Raw genomic sequence first — 25,372 nt, forward strand, 5'->3', positions numbered from 1 at the left:
TAAGGCATGCCAGTATCTGGCGGATTTTACAGTACAGTATCACTTATATTTCACTGTTAGATCTCAAACTGAAGCTGTCCATGATTGAAGAACTGTTTAAGAACGTGAGTCTCGGCACGCAAGTGGAAAAATGGAAAAACCGTTTCCTTACCGGTGAAAGAGACAGTGTGTGCTCTCGGAGGAAAATCCAGCCCCCTCTCAGTCGTGTGAGGTCGGCCTCGAGTGGGCTCCTCCTCTCCTTCAGCCCCTCTCTTCTCAGTTTCGCCTTTAAACCCAAACTCATTTTTGGTCATTATTAGGAGCCTCATATACGCTGTGGAAGCCGAGCTCGTAAAGCAGGCATGCAGAGCTTTCTGCAGGAGTTTCCATGACTTTCTGTTTCCGAGTCTGTTGAAGAAGACCAGCCCGCATCCTCAGGAATTTGATCAAAACTGGGCAAAAAGATCGATCAGCTCGAGGCGTTGAAGGTAGGACCCAAAGTTCATCACGGCGCGCATTGTAGTATTTCGCTTGTTAATATGCTTCTCTGTCTGTGTGCAAAAAGCAACTCAAATATTTTCTCGAATAACGGTCCGTATAACGAGAGCAGGCAGGCTCTGATATCAGTATCGGAGCTGGACGACACGTAGACTTCTACAGGAATGTTTGTATTTGACTTTAAAAAGCCGCCTCTCCTTATCTGGTCGGTAAACCCCTATTGTTTTGAGTTTTTGTCTTTTTTCACTTGGCTGACTTTGAGCTGGATGAAGTTCACGATTTCGTCCAAGGCGTTTTTTTTCTTGGTTTCCTTCATTTTTCTTACTTTCTCTTTTTAATTGCTGTCCTGGATACAACATGGCAAACCGGCGAGAGGAGTGACCACAATAAATGTCTAATCTTACCGCCTAACAGTAACTGAGCCAGGGCTGGTAATTAAGTACTTAAAAACATCCAGGGTTCATTTCACTGTCCAGTGTTACTAAGGTATTTTTATGACAGTAAAAAAGTTTTTAATGACAGTTGCAGGCCAGATCCAAAGTCATGTATGTACATTAATTCCCTTAATATATATATATATTATTATTAATAAATGTTTGAACTCTGCAGCAGATCCAGTTGATTTATATTAATGAAGCATGAGCCATATTTGAGCACTGTGTGTCTGCATTTTCTCTGGGCCTGTTTCCAGTTTCCCTTATAGGCCTCTACCCCTGTTTACTGGCTCCATGGTCTGCTGAGGTTTGGAAATGATCTGTTTTACTGTCCACCACATATGGTCGTATATATGAGTACACATGTATAGATGTAGTGATGTGCCACCATTTTAGTCTGTATGGCGTTATGATTTCAGACATTTCCATCTGTTCCTGTGGTTGTAAAGCACAGATCATGATTAAGTTAATAAGTAAGTAAAGAGTCTAGGCTCTACTGTCCTCTTTACCACAAGGGTCACAGTGCCCCACCAGTCAGTCTAGCTCTAACTTTGAGTGAAATTCCACTGATTCCTTGAAAAGATCTATATCAGTCTTTTTTTGCCAAGTGTTCTCAAAATAGTGTTGTGCATGGTTCTCTGCACATGGTTAAAAGAATAATTTTTCTCAGTTTTTAAAAGCCTACTTGAGTTTTGCTCATAATTATGCAAAATCTAGACTATGCTTTCAGACTCTTATGGTTGGGTGTCTGCTGTTATTTACTTACAGCCATACATGGACTACACATATATCTACATGTGGACATCCAACAGCCCAGTGTATGCATTATATGAAATGTGTTGAAGCAGTGCTAAAGGCATAGACGATGTGTATGTAACACATTGTCATTGAAACTCATTTTTATTTATTTATTTTTATATTGAGCTAAGCATGAGGCCCAAGATAACCCAGTTCCTAATTTAGTGGACAGTGACAAGTTTTGCTATTATGGTGTCAAATGTCAGCTTTACTCTCTAGAGTTTTTATATCTATATTCAGTTAATCGCCCCCCCCGGCTTTGGCGACCATTTTCAAAATGTTTTTTTTTTGGCCAAGCAGGAGGAAGAGCTTAACACTAGCAAACGACCTGGGCACGAAACCTAAAGCAACTATGGAATTTTTCAGCACTAGAAATCAATTGTTCTTTGCTGGCCTAGTGAGTAACTCAGTATGAGTCCCTCTTCGCAAGACAGAATTTAAGACAAAAATCCATCAAAACAAAGAAGAACTGAAATACAGCTGCATCAGAGGCCTTGTAGAGCACTACCAGAAGTCTACTGTTGTCAAATGATGCCTAGGGGTCACAGACTTTAAGCAGTCATCGACTGCAAGTTCTAAATATTCTAAATATCTGTAGATCAGTTTAAGATGATGTTAAAGTGTCTTAATTGCTCAATTATCCACTGTCCTCTAAAACAGAGGGAGCTATGAATAAAAGCACTACAATTCCAGTATTGTTCACCCAGTATATTGTTAATCTCTTAGCACCGGTGAGGGTGTATTGCGGTCAGACAGTCTGTTCTTGAGTGAACAAAGAGGGCCAACATTGTTTTCTCAGGTCCAGCCTCGTTAGACATGTGCCTTGCATTTTGCACTATGCCCAAGGCATACTAGGTCACATAGGTGAAAGTTCAAAGGTTAGAGCTTATTTTCATATGCCTAATGAATGTGGCGCCTCACTGAGATGCTGAATTTGACTAATCTTCTCACCCAAACAGATGGTCAAGAAAATACACATACTGTACACACAGTAAGTGTATGTTAGTTACACAGTGCCAGTGGCTCATCCCTTTGGCCAGTTTATTTGCTTTTCTAAACTACAGACAGCTGGCTCACATCAGTCTTCCACAAAGACCCAGATTCACACAGATATTCACTGGTATTCTCACATTTCATCCCTGCAGGCTTAGCGATGGAGCAGTCTCAGAGGTGGCAACACATAGTCATCATATTTGTTGCCGTTTGGTTTCCGTCACTCCTTGCTCAGACAACGACTTCTGTACACCTGAGTCCCACGCCAACACCCCAGTCCCCTGAACGTCTGAAGTTTCGCCTGGCTGGTCACCCTCGGAAACACAATGAGGGTCGAATAGAAGTGTTCTATAAAGGCGAGTGGGGAACCATCTGTGATGATGACTTCTCACTGGGAAATGCCCATGTGCTCTGTCGCCAGCTTGGGTTTGTCTCTGCCACTGGCTGGGCACATAGTGCCAAATATGGCAAAGGCACAGGTAACATTTCTAAAATAGAGTTCAAATATTGTCACAAACAGATAGCATATGAGTGCATTTAGTCCCATGTTTGTATGTGTTTCAGGTAAGATCTGGTTAGATAACGTGCAGTGCAGTGGCAGTGAGAGAAGTATATCAGTGTGTAAGTCACGTGGATGGGGCAACAGTGACTGCACTCATGATGAAGATGCTGGGGTGATCTGCAAGGACGAAAGACTGCCAGGATTCGTGGACTCCAACATTATAGAGGTACTTTCTGTAACAAACTGGCCCATCTGCACAGACCACTTTCAGACATTATAGAGGTACAAACTCTAACAAACTGGTCCATCTACACAGACTGCTTTCTAGGAACAGATTCTCCTTCATATGCATAGGTCAAGGGAGCTATTTTAGTGCAGTCTACCATAAATAGTGCTGTTCAAACATGGCCAAAGCCTGGAAAAGACCTCCATTCATGGTATACGAATGTATATATTCATAGTATATATTCAAACACTATATAATGTACTGTATACAAACCAGAACCTGACTGACATATCAGTTGTTTTTTTTGTTGTTGTTGTTGTTTGCTTTGTTTTGTTTTAATTGGTTTGGCTGGTAAAATTGGTAGAAGCAATAAAATATTGATAATGTCTCTTCATTATTTCTCAATAATGTTTTGTAAGAACACCACATTGAAGAATGTAGCACTTTATTGAACATCAACCAAACATACAGTCAAATTTGACAATTGGCAGTTATATTAAGGATAAAGTGCTAATTACCCAAAACTATCAGAAACTAATTTTACATATTGTCAAATATTATTATTTTTAACTCCTTAAAATCATTATCAGTATTGGTAACAAAATGCTGAGTTCTCGTACAAATCAAAAAGTGTATAAAAACTGAAAAAAAGGATTATTTACATTTATTTACCACATTCATCTCTGAAAGTCCATGAAGTTGACCTCAACCCCAAACAGACATCATATGGGAAGGATTTTGTGGCCCATTGCACCTATAACAGGTTTTTCTGATTAGCTGATGTCTGCTACCGACTTTTTCCCCATCACCTTTTACCAATTCACATCTGAGAAGGATTAGCCTGACTGGACCTTTACCTCTGTGCCTTGAAGTAGTGCATTCATTTAAATGTGTATGTTATTTGCGCATGAACAAAATATGTAACTAATTTTGTCAAAATTTATGTTGAGATATTTTAATTAATGTAGAAATGATACACTCATTTTGATCAAGTAAGGTTACTGCATGCCTTTTTGCAGTGTGGCTCTCCTCCATGGGGGCTGATTTGTGTCTGTTGTCCAGGTGCAGGTAGATGAGAGGAAAGTGGAGGAGGTGCGTTTGCGGCCAGTGGTTGCTATGGCCAGCAAGCGGGTACCTGTGACCGAGGGGGTGGTGGAGGTGAGGTACAAGGACGGTTGGGCTCAGGTCTGCGATAATGGCTGGACCCCCAAAAACTCTCGGGTCGTCTGCGGCATGATGGGATTCCCCCACGAGAGGAAAGTTAACAAGAACTTTTACAAGTGAGTGCGCACTGAAAGGTAGTGTTATACAGGCCTGTTTTCTGTGAAGCTGTTGGAGAGGTTTCTAGGGTAGATTCGCCTTTGAAGTTAATTTCAGATTAAAGCTTCACAAATAACAGTCTCTGCCGACACACGTGCAGAGCACTTTTGAAAATGTTGGGTCATCAGCACCTGTGTGTATGTGTTTGTGTTCTGTGTGGATGTGTGTGTGGTCTGTTGGTAATAAGAGATTCTCGCTGTCGTGTGGACGGTTTTTGTCAGTGCAACAGAAAGTGCAGTGTAGTTTCACGGCTGTGTGAGAAATAAGGCCCTAATACAGAACATACACACAAAGCAAACTTTCACATGAACATAATGCACACATGAAATACTTCACATTCGCAGTATACGGGTCATTCTACCAAACGGCAAATGGTGTCCCAAATTTTGGTAATTTTCTAGTCATGTTATGCATGAAAAGCTGCTTGTTACAACAGTGACTTCACAGATGCTGAAGTGCTATCCTTATGTGAAACAACTATTGTTATGCTTTTCTTCGGTTTCAGTTTTAAAAATGTAATAAAATTATTGTCTGTCCTATGTAAAAATTCTTTTAACCATATGCATATAGTTTTATTTTGATAATAAATCCTGTCCCATTTATTTTGTCAGTGGAGTTACAGAAACTTGGAATAAAAAAATAAATAAATATTACTTCTTGTTTGGATATCTCAATGAAAGAAAGATTAATTTTGAGAAGTCCACAGTTAGTAAAATCTCATACTAGTGGTGTTACTTTCTTATTAGTGCTGTTATAAGGGTGGTATTACTCTTGAAACATGAAAGTATTTTAAAATTGAAGTAAAATAACAGCATTAATGCAATATATGTCATTTTCTACATACAATGCAATGAAGGCAGCAGTGGACTGTATTTTAGAAAAGCGTTTAATAAGTTTAATAAGAGTTTAATAAGTTTGTTGGTAGTGTTACAGTCGTTGTTTTGTTACAACTTTACGTTTTACTCTTGAATTCATTATCAACCTTCGTACCATGTCTGGCACTGCAGTGGTAGAATGACCCTTACATACACAGCACTTACACTCACAGACACATAGTCTGCCTTGGTGCCTGCTGTGAAACACTGAGAGCAGTATGTTAGTGCACTCATTTAACACTGAAATGGCTGCTGCATCAGTAGTCCACTGTGGCGTCTGTGAAAAAAAAGCCTAGTTAAGAGAGTACATTGACATAACATCAACATTACACAACCAGCAGTAACCACCATGCTCATGTGTGTTTGTCAGTGTGGTCGCTTAGATTCTGCTTCATTAAGTTCAGACTGTAATCCATATATGAATTGCAATGTGCGTTAAACAGTTTAGAGATGGATCGTTGATTAATATTATACAGTCTTGGCAGTGCTACTTCAGATACTTCAGATAGTATTGAAAATGTCTCTTTAATTATACACAAATATTTTCCATTACCTAGTACACTTCCACATACTGTGGAATTTGAATATAGTTTCGGGGGTCTATGGATATCTTAAAGGATAAAGGAAGCACTGTTATTGGTAGAGCAATGTGCATGTGTGTGTGTGCGTGTTTGTATGTGCTCATATTGGTACAGCAGTGTTGTTCATGCCTGGGAGGGGGATCAAACTGGTTCCATATTGTGTTAAAAGTGTTCCATATTGTCATGCTGTTGTGTTATCTACTATAGATGACAGCAACACAGCCGGGTACTTTGCCCTTGCATAATGCCCCTGCCCCTTTTTGGGGTTAAAGCAGCCCCACTAATTTGACTAGTGGTAAATACAAATTCTGAGATCTTTGACAGTTTAATAGCATAAAATAAGAATACCACACTGATTTATAGCTATTAGGAGCCCAAATCCCATGGCCAGTCAGGCAAACAATTATGTCATGTTGTTGCTGATCAATGACCGGTGTGGTTATATATAAAAAATTAAAGAAATAGGGGCAGATGAGTGTCCTTTCAGTCTGTGTCCATCAAAGTGGACAAACGACCCTACCCAGTGGCCAAAAGTGTCATATTACAATTTAATTCTCTATAGTTTTATCTTCATGGCTTTAATGCAGCATTTCAACACACTTTCAATTTGTATTATTATCACAATATTTATGACATAAAAATCACTTCAGTGAACCAGCAGTTAAAGCTGTTTTACTTGGTACCCATATTTCAACAAACAGGGGGAGAAGCCAGCTGGCTGCAGCCAATGCTAGCGAGCTAGCTGTTAGCTAAAGCAACCCTTTTGTTACAAGCTAACATTAAATTGGGATTTCCTTGGCTTTTCACTGTGTTCTGGTATTATTGCCCTTTCAATGCAGCATCAACATTCACTACTTTGAATTTTAGCATTGCAACTGTTGACTTTAACATCATTAACTTACCTGTAATGAAGTGGTTGTCACAGATGTATACGTATTGAAAAATCCAAACCCTTGTCAAACCAGGGAGCACCCTTATGTCTGGGGAATTGATCTTTATATCTTTCGCGCAGGTACCCAGACATTTAGCCAGCCCGTTAAACAAAGGACGGTCACAATTATACAGGCTGGAGTGATGCCAAGATTAGACCCAGTCTATGCATGACAAGTGTGAGAGACATGACCAGGCATAGACCAAAAATAGGCTGAACAGAATGTTGTAGGTACAATCACATCGCATGCATGGTACAACACACAGTACTGAATATAATGCCATATAACACAGCAATAAATCGCATTGGCTGACCGGGTGCAGCAGTTTACCATTTTCATCCTCTCTGCAGATGGACTGAAGCACAGGCCTCTCCTTTTGCTGTCCTACACTCTTTGGGGAAGTGAAGAAAATTGTAAACTGTTTTTTTTTTTTATTGTTAGGCGTGCAAAATGCGACTCAGCAGATTTTAGGCATAGGGCCACTAGAATTTCTAATTTGGTGCTGGCACTCTGACGGGGTTTGTTTTCAGTGAAAAGGGGCTGTGCTCATTCAGACGACAGGGAAGTGACGCATGCCTGCTCTCATCTATGCCATCCATTTGAGTGACTTGAAAAGAATGGAATGCCTAGCATTATTGACTGTGTGTGTCAGAGTGCACACAAGCTAAAAACAGGGCACTAAATTATCAGTTGTAATTCAAATATTGTACCAATAACAGTAGTTATGTTTACCCGTTTCAGGGCATTTCAATTCTAATTATTACTTAGCGCTTTTTACAGCTGACTTTGTCGAAAAGCAGCTTTACGGAAAACTGGTCCGAGCTGCTAGTGGACAAGCCAGGTGTAACAATGATAGGGAAGAGCAGAAGGACAGAAACTTTGAGAGGAACCATAACTCAAAAGCCGAGTCCATCTTCCAATAACACAACAAAAGCAATATGAGTTTTGAGAATAATGAATAAGGAAATGATTAATGAATATACAGTAATGAATAATGAATAAAGAAATGAAGTGAGGCTGATCATTAGACAGAAGTATTTATATTTATGAAAATCAAAATCAATTCATGTTAAATGTCTGTTCATTGCTGAACAGTTCAGTCATGTGCAAAAAGTTTGTGGATTTGTTTTGTTGATTTTCTAAGTGAAAATAAGTTGACAAATTCTCTGCAGGGAACAGACTTAAATATGGCATTGTTTAGCAAAATTTAGAGCACAGTTTCTAATTATTTGCTAAATTTAACATATTGGAAAAAATAAAACATAACATATTAAATGTGCCACGTGACCAGGGTGCACAAACTTTTACATACACTGTACAACTGCTCTGAATTATTGTGCATTCCAAGAGATAAGATATGAAGACTGAAATGGATGAATGTGCTAGGAGAGAACAGACAGTATAGAATGGGGGTTTTTCCTAGAAACCCATGGAATGTTGGAGGAATGTCTCACTTTCATGAATCCACGCTTCACCAAAATCCAGACTTCAACCCACAAGACACCCCCACCACACCACACACACAAACCCACAACTGTACCCACACTCTGTCACTAACACCTCTTTATGTACAGTATAAATGGCAGTATAGACAGATAAACCTGTTCAGGTCTTCTAATGAGCTGTCAGTGGAATGATGTGCTGCAGCCTGCAGTCTGATCAGATTTATGTGAGGAAATCTGTCTGTATTAATTTCCTGCTGGGTTGACCTCAAGAAGACCTCAAGATTTCACTGTTCTTCCACTCTGCCTCGCATCACATATCCTCACCATGCATACCTTAAACCCTGACTCATGCTGTCTGATAGCATTTCCACTGGCCTCACATAAACTTTTATAGTTTCTGGAATATTGTATTGGAACCTGTAAATGTAACACATTGTTAAGAATGTGGAATGTCTTATTTTGGAGAAAGAGGCCAGCAAATGAATAAAACACATTGATTTATATTTTATTATCTCTAATAAAAGCAAATCAGTCCCATTTCTTTCACGCTAGGGAATACAGTAGTAATCCTTCTGGGAAAATTAGTGTCATATACCTAAAGATGATGATATATTTGCCTTAATAAGTTCAGAACAGCATTAAAAGCACTGAAACAGAAAGGAATCAGTGTAATTCTGTATGTAAGGCAGGGGTGACTAACTGTGGTTCTGAAGGCCAGGTGTCCACCACAAGTGGTTTTAAGGTGTTTATAAAACTTCAGCTAAACGTGGTTATTAACTGATAAGTTGAATCAGGCGCATTTGAATAGGAAAATCACCAAACTGCTTGGGAATCTGCCCCCCCGCCCAGGACCAGGGTTGGCCATATACTGACAGCCACTACAGTGTTTGTCTCAATTTTGACCATTTCCAATTGTGATTTTGTCTCGTTTTAACAAAATATTTTGTATTGTTTTGTATAAACAAGGGCACATTTTGCATAACATAAGCTGCAATCCCATCGGCTGCATGTGTATTTATATGGTTCTTTTCAGCATGTTTAGTGAAAAACATACATTAGAAAATGACAAGATAATACACAATTTATTTCTCTTTTTTATTGCAAACCATACATGCCTTACTTGAATAAACATCCAAATAAAACCCAGTTAAAAAGATTACTGAGATGATGTGGATATCTGTATTGTCTGTAGTGCCTGGTCCTACTGGTCGGTATGCCAAAAATATTATGATATTTTTGTGATGATATTTATCACAATATTTCATTTTCCATATTTTCCAGTATTTCATTATAAAGATGTTAATAATCCCAAATAAAAAAGAATGTGCAATGTTTCACTTTTTATGTATCTCTACATCCTAGTAAACAGGACAAGTTATACTCTAATGACAACAAAAACCTTACACTGTAAATCCCAGACAGCTTTTCATTATGCCCTCCTGATGCTCTTTTTTAATGGAATCTGCAATTAATCCATGTTCCTTGCTTAGAAAAGCTCATCATGACACAGTTTGTCATGACAGTATCATATCGCCCAGTCCTAGTGTGTGTATCTTTGTTGGTATCTGTGTGTATCCATCTGTGTCTGTGTGCATGTGCCCACTTGTGTTTTTGATAAGATCTCCTTATTTCCTGCAGGCATCTCAGAAAGAGATCTCCTGAGCCAAAAGTCAAAGTTAGAGTTGCAGCAGTCAGGTATCATCTGAGGGGAAGAAACCAGTAGTGCTCTTCCCCTAGACGTTTACAGTCCAGTGTCTCTTTCAGAGACTTATCTTTAGTTGCAGCACTAGTGGTTGCAATCACTTTCCAACTAACACTTGCTTTCACTGCTTTGTTCAATTATCTGATGGATAATTGAAAATAATAAATCCCTGGTTATTAGAGTACAGGGGAATTCCAACAATTTTTTGCATTTTCTGCAAATTCATTGTTAAGTTGTTAACAGTCATTCAGAGTGGTTTCATGAAAAATTATTATCTGAAGATAAACTTACTGTCTTAGATTTCATTACAGTGATAGAAAGTAGGAGTCGCAATGTCTACAACATAAATATAGCCATTTTATTAACTATCCAAAACCACCAGTGAACCTACATGTGCCTTCTCAGTTTTTCTGTGTATAGTTAATAATTGTAAAATAGTGGTAAATTTGAAAATATAGTTATTTGGGTGATCTTTCAAATCCCTGCACCATGAAGGTTACCATGAATGCATTTCTAAAGATCTATATAATCTATTGAAATCTGTTTAGAATCTAAAATCTAATCTATTAAAAAAAATATTCATGTAATCACTTTCTGTGAGGGAACTTTTAGAGGTATTAAACTCTTCAGACATCTGGTTCCTATCACTACGACTGTGAACGACACTGACTCAGTAAGTTTCTCTGGAACATTTCATATCAAATCACTCTGAATGACTTTGTTTACATGGCAACAATTTAATTAGGGCAGAATTTAAAAAAATGTGGAATTCCCCTTTAATATCCTCATATTCAGTGGTTTTCATGTTTCATGTACAGTAACTTCATAGCATTTGTTCACTTGTTGAAATATATCATGCCTTGAAAAGAAAGTCAGACTGTAGTAGAAGCCAGAGGAAGTGGTTGGGGCCTGGGGGTTGGGAGTCTGGTTGGCGCGAGAGAGATGCACTAAGAATGGAGGGAATGACACAGGGACCACTGGCCCATGAGGAACTCATTGACATCTGTTAGTTTTGTTAACATAGTTTGGAGATGAAGCTGTGCACATGTCTGAGTAAATGCTAACAGAAAATGTGTGGGAGAGAGCAAGAAAGTGAATGAGAGAGAAAGAGAGAGAGAGAGAGAGAGAGCACTTGAGGTTACGCATGACATAATTATAATGCAATCAGCTTACACTAACAATAACACATCTTTCTGCTGCCTGTGTTCAGCCACTAGGACAGCATATTTTATCACTGTGATTGACCATCTGCAACAATGCGAAAATATCTTGAAGTGCTCATTTTTGTCTGAATGAATAACGTGTTCAGTGTCTGTAACAAAAACATGGGAAAGTTGAATGACTAAGGGCCTCCCAAATAGAAATCAGTGTAGTAAAATACCCTGGCAGTCAGAAACAATTGCTCATATGCACTAATGTATTATGATGTTCAGCAACTGTTTTTGATGTCTTTGTCTTGTCTGTTCACTTAAACCACATCGTACATTTTTCTTGTGTTTTATTTTTTTCACATAAAGTGCACTTACAACATTTGTGTGGTTTTATGCACTAAAAACAATGGTTATTTTTTTTACATCATCATGTTCCAACCTCATTTTATCCTTAGAATTAAACAGGCTGTTTTTGTTACTGTGGCTGCGTCTCAAACCGCATACTACCACACTGTACATACTATGCATACTATACTAATGAATGTACTTCCACTGGTGGTGTACCATTTTTGATGTACTATTGTAGTTTTGATGCACTTTTGTAGTATGGTAGTATGTGGTTGGAAACAGCTTGTCTTTAAGGTTGATATATATCATCGCTGTCCAAAGAAAAACAAGTATCTCTGTATTTTCTGCATTGGAACACAATAGCTATGATTTACATTGTGTGAAAATTTCATGATGAATGGACCAATAGAAATGCTCCAAAATTACTTGCATTAAAATCTCTTTACGTTAATTTACGTTAGAAGTAAAGAACAGTTTTTCCTTCTGCTGAAAAGTTGAGCATAATTGTTCAGGACTAGGATTTTATAGGCTGAAACTATATTGTAGCATCAGTATAGAGTAGGACACAGGGGAGGCCATGACTCCACCACAAGAAGTGCTCTTGATTTAAACTCCAGGGCAGAAAGGCACATACAAAGCACCAAACCCGCTGGGGAAGTCACCACTAGACATACACTTCACCTTCACAGTGACCATCAACGCACACTAACTAAACCCACCCCCTGACACTGAACAACACAACAAACACATATACATACCTTAAAACTAATAAACAGCGATATTAAAAACAATAAGTCCCCTTTTACTAGGGCGTGTGCCTACCATGAGCCTCCACAGTGGCCACTCGCATGTCCACACCTCCCGTATTTCTCGTTGCCAGTGCCAGCCAGCAGCAGTTCGCTACAATATGTAAATGCATTGGGTTTTGTCACATCATAAAACATTTCATGACACTGTAGTGCTTATTAGCATTTTGTAGTTCCTCTATTCTGGAGATATCCTCATACTGCTTTATCATACTTTCCTAAAATGGTTTAAAGGAACCACTTCTCAAGTTTTTTTCCTATAAGATTTCAGTGGGAGCTTTAAAACGTGCCTGAATTTCTCTTAATGAACTGTGAGCCATCTTACACTGTCTTAATGGGCTATTTAGAACATTTGTTGTGGTTTTCCTCTTTTAAGTGAACAGAGAGGTTAAACACATCAAAACAGTAGTTTAATATCATTGAATGACACGTGCCTGTGAGCAGTGTTTTTGACTGCCAGTGTTGATAAGAAATTCTAGATATGGCTTTATACACAATTTTATGTCAAGCATTCCCTAATTGTTTTCATATTTGCGTCTTTTCTGCATGTTTACATTCTCACTTCCAAGCTATGATTAGCTCAGCATGAATTATGAGTGGATAGCTATCCTCAATTTGTATTTACCAGCTTTCCCAAGTAGCCATTATACGTGTGAGTGTTTGCATGTCTGTGCTGGTTTTGTGGTGGAAATGTGAATGTTTTTCAGACTTAATGAATGTTTGCATTGCAGGCAGGACCCCAAAGCTAAAGCTATCACTAAAGCTAGCTCTAAATCTAAACCTGGCAAGCCAGCGGCAGCCAAAAGGTAACCTTGGAAAACTGCGGGAGAATGACTTTGGTCAAACTTATTCAGCAGTAGTATATGTGTAATTGATGTTTTCTTTTTTTATGAGTGTATATGTGTGATTATTTATTTTTTATTTATTTTTTTTTGCATAGAATCTACAGAATTTCACTGTATTATTGAATACACAAGAACAAAAGATTTCAGAACAGTCCCACCCTCCACTCCATGTGTACAATTGTTTGAAATTTTTCTATCAGGTTTTTTAATTGTATTTGATTACATCTGTCTATTAGTCACAATCAGAAAAAAGAATAATATCAGAGCACATTCTCATTCAAATAGTTCAGAGACTCATCTCAGATATTGTCTTTGTCCAAAAGAAAAAAGATCTCAATTTTTTTTCTTCAGCTTCCCTTTACATTGTGTGAAAAATTTATGATGAATAGACAAATTGAAGCGCTCCAAAATGAATCATTACATTAACATTCAAATTTAAGAACATTGTGCCTGCTTTTGTAAAGTCACCATTTTTATTTTTATTTATTTACTTTTTGTACAGTGATGATATGTTGATTTTGTTAAGCCGATATGAGCAGAAACAGCCCCGATATGAGCAGAAACAGCCCCGTTTCACTTTGCCCGTCTGTTCTTGTCCTCCTCTCTCTCAGGCTGTATGCGGAGCGACAGAAGAATTACTTTCTGGTTCACTCTGTGGCATGTTTAGGCACAGAGGTGCACCTGGCTGCCTGTCCTTTGGAGTTTAATCAGGCCAATGCCACAGAGACATGTCCAGGAGGGATGCCTGCTGCGGTCAGCTGCGTGCCTGGACCGGATTACACCCAAAACCGGGCAATGAGGAAAAAACTCAAGACTTCGGTAATATTTGTGTGTTTATAAAGCAGAGCTTTATTTGAATTTTTGCAGAGCTATTCTCATTGATTTATCTCTCTGTCTCTGTCCTTCTCTCTCTCTTCATCTCTCTTTCTCCCTCTTCTCTCTCTCTGTCTTTCTGTCTCTCTCTGCTGCAGAGCACAGTGCGTCTGAAAGGTGGAGCGAGGCCGGGAGAAGGCCGTGTGGAGGTGCTGAAGGGTACAGAATGGGGGACGGTGTGTGATGACCGCTGGAACCTGCAGGCTGCCAGTGTGGTGTGCAGAGAGCTGGGCTATGGCTCTGCTAAACTGGCTCTCACTGGAGCCCGCATGGGACAAGGTGAGAGAAAGAGAGACACAGAGAGAAGAAGATACAGACCGATTCTTTAAAATATAGTTGATTTTGCTGAATCTAAAGCTGTGTAGTCACATTGTAAGAAAAACCTTTTTCTCTTTATCTTTGAAACTTATTTTTGTACAGTATTTGAAAATGTTAAAATTGTGTTAAAATTTAATGATGAATAGATCAAAAGAAGTGGTCAAAAATTACTTCAAAAATTAAAATAAAAAATCGTTTCATGAACTTCTTTTCAAAATTATGAATGTTTTTTGCTTTTCTTGTAAAGTTACTATTTCGAAGATATTTGTTCTCAGTTTTAAACAGTTTTCTCAGTATCATCTACAGCTCTGTGACCATTCTGGACACATCAACATTTTTATAGCTTTCTACAAATTAGTTAAAACCTATAAAGTTATGGAGTATTATTGTCATATTAGAATGATGATTCATATTAGAATGATTTCAAACCATTGAATGGTGATTCCAAACTTATGATCAGGAGTGTGCAGCATGTATAATATTTGCAGTTTTGGGTGCTTATGTGTGTGTGTTATGTTGCAGGCATTGGGCCGATCCATATGAATGAAGTCCAGTGCGCAGGCCAAGAGCGCTCTTTGTGGAACTGTCGCTTTAAGAACATCACTGCTGAGGACTGCAAGCACACAGAGGACGCTGCGGTGCGCTGTAACGTCCCTTACATGGGCTTTGAGAAAACGGTCAGAGACATTCCTCTCCCACATAAACATACTATTACTATACACTTATGTTCACCTAAGAAACAAGGTTTTTTTTCGTTACATTATAAATATGTGAATCACCATTGTCCTTTATATCATTTTTACAGAAAATTATATTTACAAGACTTTGTGTCTTTTTCTGTCCTTCATATTGTTATCTCAAATTGCACTCTTGTTTTGAAAGATATTTTTAACAGATATATACAGATGCATACTTTTAACTGGTAAATTAACCAAAAGGTATTTTATTTGGTAAGTGTTGCAGTGATAGTTAAGTCATTGAAGCTTTTTTTTAAACATTTTGCTCTTCTTTATTTTATAACTGTCTTAAGCTCAACCTAAAACAATGTAAACTTGAGATACTTAAGTTACTTTTATACTAATCAATTTTAAATTTGCAGCTGAAGCATTGCAGTCTAGCAATGTGCTTCATGCAAAAGTGACCTGAGAACATGAACAGTTCACATCCTGCTGGAACATGTTCATGTGAATATTCTAACCCCTGAAACCTGTATGTCTCAGCATTAATGTAGTGCTAAAGTCTCTGCAGCAGTTTGCTGAGTGTTCAAAGTGATACTTGCTCCGAGATTTTACAGTAATTGATGGAAAATGTCAGCATGACAGAAAATCATTGACTTACTAAAAATTTAAGTTTATCACCCAGCTTCAGGACTGTATTAAGGCATTCTGGGGGCCCTTAATGCACCTCAATCAAAACATTTAACATTGACATACATCAGAATAAATTTATAACAATTCTGAATTATTATTATTTTATTTATTCCTTATTTAACTTTACCTCTTATATTCCAGAGGTAAAGTTAATCTCAGTAAAGTGAACATGGGCTAAAGTTGTGCTGAAAAGAGTTCCTTGCAAAATTACTATAATCTAAAAAGACAGAGCTACATATTTTAAAGCATATTTTTCAATACTTACTTCAATATTATTTACCAGTTTAGAATTATGCTCACTGGCCTCTGAAGTGGCCAGGGCCCTAGGCTGCAGCCCCTGGATTAATACAGCTTTGCCCAACAGTGCTTTAGTGACATTCTAAGAGATTTATGTGATTTCTGTGCGGTTTCCTGTGTGTTTTAATACATTACCCACAGTGAAACTGCATTTCCCAGCCTCTTTTTAACTCTCCTTCCTATATGGCCTTGTTGGTATAAAGGAAGTTGACCCCTACCCCCTTCCTTTCCTCCTGGACTGTGTCCTGCTCAGGTGCGTATCACAGGGGGCCGTTCACGCTTCGAGGGCCGTGTGGAAGTGTTGCGATCTGGGGCTAATGGAACCCAGCACTGGGGCCTGATCTGCGGAGAAGGCTGGGGCACCAAAGAGGCCATGGTGGTGTGCAAACAGCTGGGTCTCGGATACGCCAATCACGGCCTGCAAGTAGGATGCTAACACTAATGGTGGCACCTGATGCCCACTTTCAGTGCCTGCTTTGCCTAAACCTCCCCTGAGGTCCTTCATACTCACTGATGGTCAGGGCTGGGTTGCAGTGAAATACAGGTAACAGCAGGACATATTCAGAATACAAAAATTAAGTACCTTGTATTCAGTCCACATTTTGAAAAGGCAGTAAAGGTCAGTATGTTTATAATTACAGTGTAATTCAACCTGTGACAAACCCATAAAGTTTTTATTAAAATATGCATTGTTTCCCACTTATAAAACTAAATGTATTCTGAATAAGTTACTCATGTATAAGTTACTCACATTACTGAATACGTCTAGATCAGTGTATTCAGTATTCAGCAATCAATACTTCAAAGTACAGTCAAAGTATTCCACTCAACCCTGCTGATGCTGCATGCTAAACCCTCACTAACAATAACACATACAGAAGCTTTTCAGCTTGCTGGAAAACAAAGAGACGTCTAGTAGGGTAGTGCAGGAACCAGACGAAAGGTTGAGTGACTGTGTGTACTAACATGCCATAGGCTGTGTGTACAGGTGCGGCTGGTAGGCGGGCGGTCGGAGTACGAGGGGCGAGTGGAGGTTCGGGTGGGTCAGCGTTGGGGGAGTGTGTGCAGTGAGGGTTGGACCACCAAAGAGGCTATGGTGGCCTGCAGACAGCTAGGGCTGGGTTTCAGCATGCATGCTATTACTGTGAGTACACACACACATACACACACACACACACACACACACACACAGACAAACATGTATATTCTGTACACATTTCTAAAATTCAAAGACTATGATAATAGCAGGGATGAACAATGCAAAAATATTGTCACGACTGCTGGGAGTAATGAATCCTGTGCAAATACAAAATAGGTCACTGTTGCACACTTGCGATAGACCTTTGTGTACACGTATGTATATCTCCATTTAATAACATTTTGTCGAGTCGAGTACTGATGGAAGTTGTACTCAATTATTTGTGAGCTGTTCCAACAATGTGTGTGTGCATTATTAAGCATTTCCCCTTTGCCCAAGACATCTGATCAAGCGTAGTCATGCAAGCTAGTGTTTATGGAAGTTGTAGTCCTTCAAGTAATACAAACTCTAGAGAACAAATCCAGATGTTTAAAAATTTTTTTAAAAGACCTTGCGATGTACAAAATGCCCAAAAGTTGTTTAGGTTGGGGCTGTAATTTCATACATAAAGGCAGCAATAGTTGTGAGATTTCACAGTTTGTCTGCTGAAAAAGTAATCCAAGAAGACTTCTCTGAATTCAGGAGCTGCAGCCCCACTTTTGTGTGTACTGCCTTTGTTATCATTGGCCTATATTGTTTAGCCTGTTTTTATTAATAATAATAATAATAATAATAATAATAATAATTTGAAAAACTTAAATTAAAATCACATATTAAATAACAGTGAGCCTTGCCTTTAGGTAATAAACTATTTTGACTCCAACCACAATTGCATTAATGCTGTTGTTGGTTTCTTCGCAATCCAAATTGAAAAAAGACAGTGCTTTGCAAATGTATTTAACCCCCTCAAATTACACAGATTGTCGCTGCTGGCATTTTTATTAAAAGCCAGTATGTTGTTAAAGTCAATTTTAGAAAAATTAAAGTCAAAAGTCACTAATTATTTATTATTCGTTATTCATTATTTCATCAATTAAACACTTAAAAATGCTGCTTACATAAGTATTCAACCCCTGCAGACTAGTATTTGGTACAATTTGGTAGGTGTCTGTTTCTACAAGTTTTGCTCATTGTTTGTTTGGGAGTGATTTTCAGACATTGTTTCTGGCAGATTTGCTTCAGGTTAGTTGAATAACACCGCAATTTTTGGATAGTGCCACAGATTCTTGATTGGACTGAGATCTGGACTTTGACTTGGCTGTTGTAGAACATTCACTTTTTTGTTGTTTAACCGCTCCCATGTTGCTTTGACCTAGTGCTTGGGATCATTGTCCTGCTGAGGTGTTTCTCCCAAACATTAGTTCTTTAGCAGACAGAAGCAGGTTGTCTTGCAGTATCTCCATGTATTTCGTACCGTCCAGCCATCCTTTAATATAAACAAGATGCCCAGACCCCACTGAGGAAAAGCATCCACACAACATGATGCTGCTACAGCCATACTTCACTGTTGGTGTTTGTTAAGGAATGGACAGCGTTGGGTTTGTGCCACACAAAGAATTTAGAATTTTGGCCAAAAAAGCTTAATTTTCACATTTCAATTTACAGGCCAGTTGTTTGCAGAGCTCTTGATATTATTGACTGTTGCATCGTCACTCCAGTCTCAGCCACTGAACTCTGAAGCTTCTTTTTTCTGATGCAGAGTTTTGAGGGATGGCATTGTCTAGCCAGTGCCTGGGTGATATGATGCAGCTTCCATTTCCTCATAGTTGATCCAGCAGTGCTCACTGGGATATCCAAACACTTGGATGTTATTTTGTGGCCTTTTAATATCTTCTGTATGTCTATAACTTTATCTCTAATTTCCTTAGAATGCTCTTTAGTCTTAATTTTCATAGCTTTCCTTCAGATTCACAGTCTGGCCAACAGTAATTGAATTAAGGGGGGGATTTTATCCAGAAAAGGTACAATTTTTAATGATTCACAGGTAGATGCTAGTTGTAAGTCAACTGTGCCCTCATTAGGGCAATATCATTCATCTATGTAAACTTTCATAGCACAGGGGTTGTATACTCATGCAAATAACATTTTCAGGATACATTCTTACATAAAACCAGTATCACTATAAATTAATTCATAAATGAATTGATTAGTTTCAGTCTTTTAAAATAAAATATCAAACTCCACGAAGTATCCATGTGCCATTTGTAATCCAGATGAATCTGATGACTTTTAAGGAGGTTGAATACTTTTGCAAGGCACTGTATTCAGGGAGGATTAGAAATCACTTCTGACACAAATTCAGCATTTAATTCTTAAAACACAAGTCCCTGCTAATTGCTTTTCAGTAAAGAGGTCAATTATCTGGACAATCTAATGAAGGTTTTGCTGCTTTGTTAGGTGTGTTTTTCACACTGGCTGGGAATCATCTCCATAGCCGCTGTTCTAATACTTAATTCAACAATTCAATATAATTCTCATACTCTCTATGAGATGAGTCAAATGTTTAGATTAGGAATAGGAAAATTCATTGATGTGAGACAGGGAGTGCAACAGTCGCAGTGCTTAAGGCAGGATGCCCAGCCCTGCTCCTAGACATCTGCTCACTTGGCAGGGTGGACATGTCTAACAGTCTTTGACTATGCTCCTAGTCAAAGAGGTCAGGAACATTTGGTCAGTAGAGGTAGCTGTGTTAAGTTAGGTTTGAAACTAAACATTGTAGGTCGGTAGATCTCCAGGAGTAAGGCTGGGCAGCCGTCACTTAAGGAAAATCGCAAAGCTAAACAGTGTTTGTGTTTGTGTGGTGGTTGCTAAGGAAACGTGGTACTGGGATGGCAGTAACGTGACGGACATGGTGATGAGCGGAGTGAAGTGTACGGGAGATGAACTGTCACTCAGCCAGTGCCAGCAGCACAAAACCGTCAGCTGCCCGAAAACAGGCGCTCGATTCGCTGCAGGGGTCATCTGCTCTGAGAGTGAGTAACAGATACATGCACACACATGCCCACATGCACAGTGCTTTTTGAGCATTTGAACAGTCTCGCATAGTCCAGCACAATTTACTGATTTCTTTCCACAACCAGAATTGGACACTCCTGATTTTTTCAACTTTTGAATTCAAGCTGCACTTTAAGAACATCTTGTAGTCGGATCAACTCACAAGCACACACAAGCATTGTTGCTTTATATTTGGTTCAATAACAACAGTTCAAAGTGAGGTTAACTTTGTTTTTGTGGTCTCAACTCAGCTTTTTTAAGGATGAAGAAGTCCTTCATCTACAGATGCTTTATCTCCCTTTGATGGCAAAGAGTGAGGACTGTATCAGACCTTTTGTCTGGTCTCTTCCTACAGACCTGCAATTTGCGGCTCTTGCTTTAAAAGTGGAAATGTCAGAGACTGGCTGACAAAGATCAGAACCCAAATTGAGACAATTATACATTGACGTTTACTTTTATCACTTGACAGGTCAGGTCTAAAACTGTACACAACAATCTAAACAGCAAACATTCCTATAAATCAAATGTCTGCACATTTCTGGGCCAATGAGTATCACCAAGATAATTTCACTTCTTACGCCGCTTACAAAGCACTGGTCTCACTGTAATGTGACAATAGTGTCCATTTTTAGTTACTATATTAATGCTTTTTTAAATTCGTTTTTTATTAGACACTTGTCATTTTTACAGTGCTTTGTATTTGTGCTCTTTGCCTCAGCTGCCTCTGATCTGGTGCTGAATGCTCCTCTGGTGCAGCAGACGGTATATATAGAAGACCGGCCACTGCACATGTTGTACTGTGCTGCAGAGGAAGACTGTCTGTCTTCAACTGCTGCCAAAGCCAACTGGCCCTACGGTCACCGCCGCCTACTCCGCTTCTCGTCTGAGATCCACAACATCGGCCGTGCTGATTTCAGGCCTAAAGCTGGACGCCACTCCTGGGTCTGGCATGCATGCCATGGGTAATTATAAGTAGTCTGAACTTACAAAGACGCCATTCAAATATGTTTCTTTATGGAAAGGAAAATTTATCCACTGTTCAGTTTGAGTTGATTGTGAGTTAAGTTGAGTTTATTTTGTTGAATAACGTAAAATGTAACCAAACTTTAGTATTAAAATAAGATTTTATAAAAAAAATTCTGCTGAAAATGAAGAAAAGTAAGAGGTACGAGACAGAAACCTAAACCACAGAGGATTATGGGCAACCTCCTAAGTGCTACAAAGATTATATTATTTAAAACTTGTTGAATTTCTGTTGTTTAGTTTGACAATTGAGAACTGATAGTCATATCAGTCAGTAAAGCACTGTTTAACCAAAACTGTTGGAGTATAAAATTATATTATTATATTAAAAGTATTTGTAAAATTATATCAGCCGATATTATATGTTATCAGAAATTTTAGCCCCCTAAAATCAGTATCAGCAACACAATTTGCATATCAGACAGATCCTAATAAATGGATCTTTCTACCCAAATGTTTCAAAGTCAGAATCCAAAACACATTTTAGACTTTTAACTAACTTGGACTTTAAACTAAAATCCTATTACCTTGAGTGACCCTTTACCTTGACTGTTTGTTTTATTGAAACAAATGAATGAACATTCTATTTTGTCATGACCAAAACAATCATAACACTCCAGAAACTTTACAAATGTTTGAGTAATGACAATTTCAGCTAATTTTAAGCACAGCCTTTTCTAAATGACTAGCACACACAGATTTGAACAGTTAAAACACATAAAATCATAAATGTTATCACAATAGGATCTAATTCACCATGTGGCCATGGGGAACAGGGATGCAGTGTCACTTCCTGCTTTAAAATGCAGAAGTATAGCTGAAATAAAGCTCCGCTTACAGACTACAATTAATACTTTGTTTTTGTAGTGACGTGCAAACATAGGACATCATTTTTTGAATAAAGCTTTTAATTAAGAAAATAAACTCATGATAAATCTAAATCATTCAACTTCACTTAAAAAAATCAAAAGATCCTTAAAAAATTGAAAAAAGCATTATTTTCACAAGTTAAAACTTAAGGGTTAGGGTGTAGAAGAGTCACCTACCAATAGAAAGTACCCTATTAATGATGATTTTGTATATATTTGGCTTATTACTACCTAAATTACTGCCTTGAGTTTAAATACATTTTTTATCTGCAGTTTAAAATAATTTGGTAGAATTAATTCTTAGTAGAATTTCTTAGTTTTTCTCATGGCCACCCACAACACTGCATTTGCAACTGTTCCCTGCCCCAACACACGTGATCCAGCTTAAGAACAGCTTGATAATCAGTTGTTGAGCTGGATCTGGTGTATTAAACTAAGGAATACTTGAAACCATGCCATGCAGTTCTGTGGGTCACCAGGAATTAGTTTAAAATACTGGCATAGAGGAAAAAGGCATAATGTCTATGTGTGGTATCGTAGGCACTATCACAGTATGGATATCTTCACCCACTATGACCTGCTGTCTATCAATGGCACCAAGGTGGCAGAGGGCCACAAAGCCAGCTTCTGTTTGGAGGACAGCGAATGTCATGAGGGTAAGACAGACAGACATACACGTGCATATTGTTCAGAGTAGCCATGCACACAGAAACACCAGCATGAATGACCGTAAGACTAATGACATATTTGCTTTTTTGGGTTTTGGGTTGCAGGTGTTTCTAAGCGATATGAATGTGCTAATTTCGGAGAGCAGGGCATCACCGTGGGATGCTGGGATTTGTACAGGCATGACATTGACTGCCAGTGGATCGATATCACAGATGTCAAACCAGGAAATTACATTCTACAGGTCAAACATTTGTCCTATGGACGCCGTGCTGTATCTTAACCAGTTAAATTTGCAGGCCTGTTATTCAGTAATTATTTTGAAAGCAATGCAAACAGATTGAGTTATTAAGTTTTGGGAATGAGGAATGAAGCCTGGACATTCATTCAGGGTCTGATCTTAATTCTGACAGTTCAAGACATTTTTCACTATGCCTGCAATACTGGAGCAGCATCAAGTTTCACCAAACTGTGTATCAGAATCAAAACCTTGTATCTTCTTTTTTTTTTTACCATTTTTAACTTTTCTAAATGATTTGAAAACTTCAGTTGCTCTTTTTATTGTGGTAAAATTTCATGAGGAACAGACAGACAGAAATGTTCCAAAATTACTTGGAAAAATTAATAATAATTTTTACATTAACTTCCATTATGATATAATAATGTTTTTTCATTCTCCTGTACAGTCATCATATTGGAGATACAAAGTTTTGTTGCAACAGCGATTATTTGGTCCACTGAAAAGCATTCCATATTCAAAGTCAGTCTCTGAGCATAACATCAAACAGGAGAAAATAAGTGTGTGATGTTTTTTTTGTGTATCATGATCATTTCAGGTTGTGATAAATCCTAATTATGAGGTATCTGAGAGTGACTTCACAAACAACGCCATGAAATGTAACTGCAAATATGACGGTCACAGGATCTGGCTTCACAACTGTCACATTGGTGAGAGCATTTTACCTACACACATCTCTTTACACACTTTAAAGCAGTGGTGCCCAAACATTTTGTTTTGAGGTCCACAGTCAATGTTTGTGGTGTGCTGAGGGCCAAAAAGACAAAACAATATACAAATAAAGAAGAAGATTTTAAATTAAAACATATTAAAAAGCAGTTTTAAAAGGAAACTAAGAATTTAAGTTATATAGTCGTATGCAAGTGTTTTTTTTAATTGGGTTTATTCAATTAACTTTACACAGACTTTACATAGTAAAAGAACATGTTTCTGCTGGCCCAAATCAAACATGGGCCACACTTTCGACAGCCCTTCTTTGAATGTGCATTTAACCTGTTGATGATGCAAGTCCATTATTTACTTTGTGAAAATGAAAACAATATTCTTACTGACTCCTCTGTCTCTGTTTCTTGCCAGGTGATGCGTTCAGTGAGGAGGCAGAGAGGAAGTTTGAGAAATACCCCGGACAGCTCAACAACCAAATCTCCTAATCCATTTCACCAGATCCCACGTTTTACATATTAATCCAGACAAGATTATATGCAGTGTATCGTCCAGGTCACACATCTGCCTTCATCCAAACACATAATCAAGTTACCATATATGTACCTCACTCACAAGACAGGAATCAATAATCTTCTGTAAAGACTGAGAGCAGATAGGTAAAACATGGGCATTAGTTTTCTGGATGAGGAATGGTCTGAACATCACCCGGTCCTTCTAAGTGTATAACGCTTAGCGTGAAAAAAAGGCCTTGTTCTGTCCAGTGGCATAGACTGAACTGTATGTTTATGGTGCTATGCATTGCCTGTCAAAAAAAGAAACTTATTTATATAACTTTAAAGATCTTTTTTGATTTATCACATAGAAAATGTGTTGCTGCAAAAGACTTTCATTACACAGACAAAATCAGCTAAAATGGCATCACATTGCATGACTGTTTTCCATGCATCAGAGCATTACAATGAACATCATTTCACCAAATGTTTCCCACAGTGTCTATGATGATGGGCATTCTTAGATGAGTGAATGTTACCTTTTCTTCCTTTTACCAGGTTTTATCAATGTTTTCAGGGCTTTTTTAAGACTAAGCTTCAACTGCTTTTCTCCAGGTAGTGTAAAATAAATGTGACATATCACATTTCTAATGAAAACTATAAAGGTTTTTTTTTATTTATAGTTCAAACTTTAAGAACCACATATGATTAGCAACCGAACAAAAACGTTTTTATTTTGCAATTACTATCATACCAAAATAAACTACTTTTTAAGTTATGAAGTCTTGCTGATTGGTTCCTGACCGCATAATCACTTTATTTGGCTCTATGTGCAGAGAGCATTCCTGTGAGGAGGTTGTCATTCATTAACATTTCATATTAAAATTGTAATACTGTTTATTGTTATTTCATGACATAATACATGTTCCAAAGTGTGTACGACAAAACTGATGTAAAGGTGCATTAAGAGCACTCATAGTGGTCACTAGAAAAG

General features: G+C 38.2%; 1 protein-coding gene across 3 annotated transcripts; it reads left to right on the forward strand.

Moving 5' to 3' along the window:
* The first annotated feature begins 45 nt into the window (after positions 1–45).
* loxl3b (lysyl oxidase-like 3b) lies at positions 46–25,160 on the forward strand. Of its 3 annotated transcripts, XM_036573954.1 has the most exons (17): positions 46–467; positions 2,855–3,181; positions 3,267–3,430; positions 4,493–4,710; positions 10,222–10,278; positions 13,322–13,396; positions 14,047–14,254; positions 14,407–14,587; positions 15,149–15,303; positions 16,547–16,717; positions 17,282–17,437; positions 20,184–20,343; positions 21,084–21,327; positions 22,798–22,913; positions 23,031–23,167; positions 23,760–23,871; positions 24,299–25,160. In XM_036573954.1, exons 2-17 carry the CDS (start codon positions 2,863–2,865, stop codon positions 24,370–24,372), a joined length of 2,547 nt encoding a protein of 848 aa, XP_036429847.1. In that variant the 5' UTR covers positions 46–467; positions 2,855–2,862; the 3' UTR covers positions 24,373–25,160. The 3 variants fall into 3 exon arrangements, with proteins under 3 accessions (XP_036429847.1, XP_036429846.1, XP_036429845.1); XM_036573953.1 differs by lacking the exons at positions 10,222–10,278; positions 13,322–13,396; positions 16,547–16,717 and having other exon boundaries at positions 61–467; XM_036573952.1 differs by lacking the exons at positions 10,222–10,278; positions 13,322–13,396; positions 17,282–17,437 and having other exon boundaries at positions 67–467.
* The last annotated feature ends 212 nt before the right edge of the window (positions 25,161–25,372 follow it).

The sequence above is a fragment of the Colossoma macropomum genome, unplaced genomic scaffold (assembly GCF_904425465.1).
Source record: "Colossoma macropomum unplaced genomic scaffold, Colossoma_macropomum, whole genome shotgun sequence".
NCBI lineage: Eukaryota > Metazoa > Chordata > Actinopteri > Characiformes > Serrasalmidae > Colossoma > Colossoma macropomum.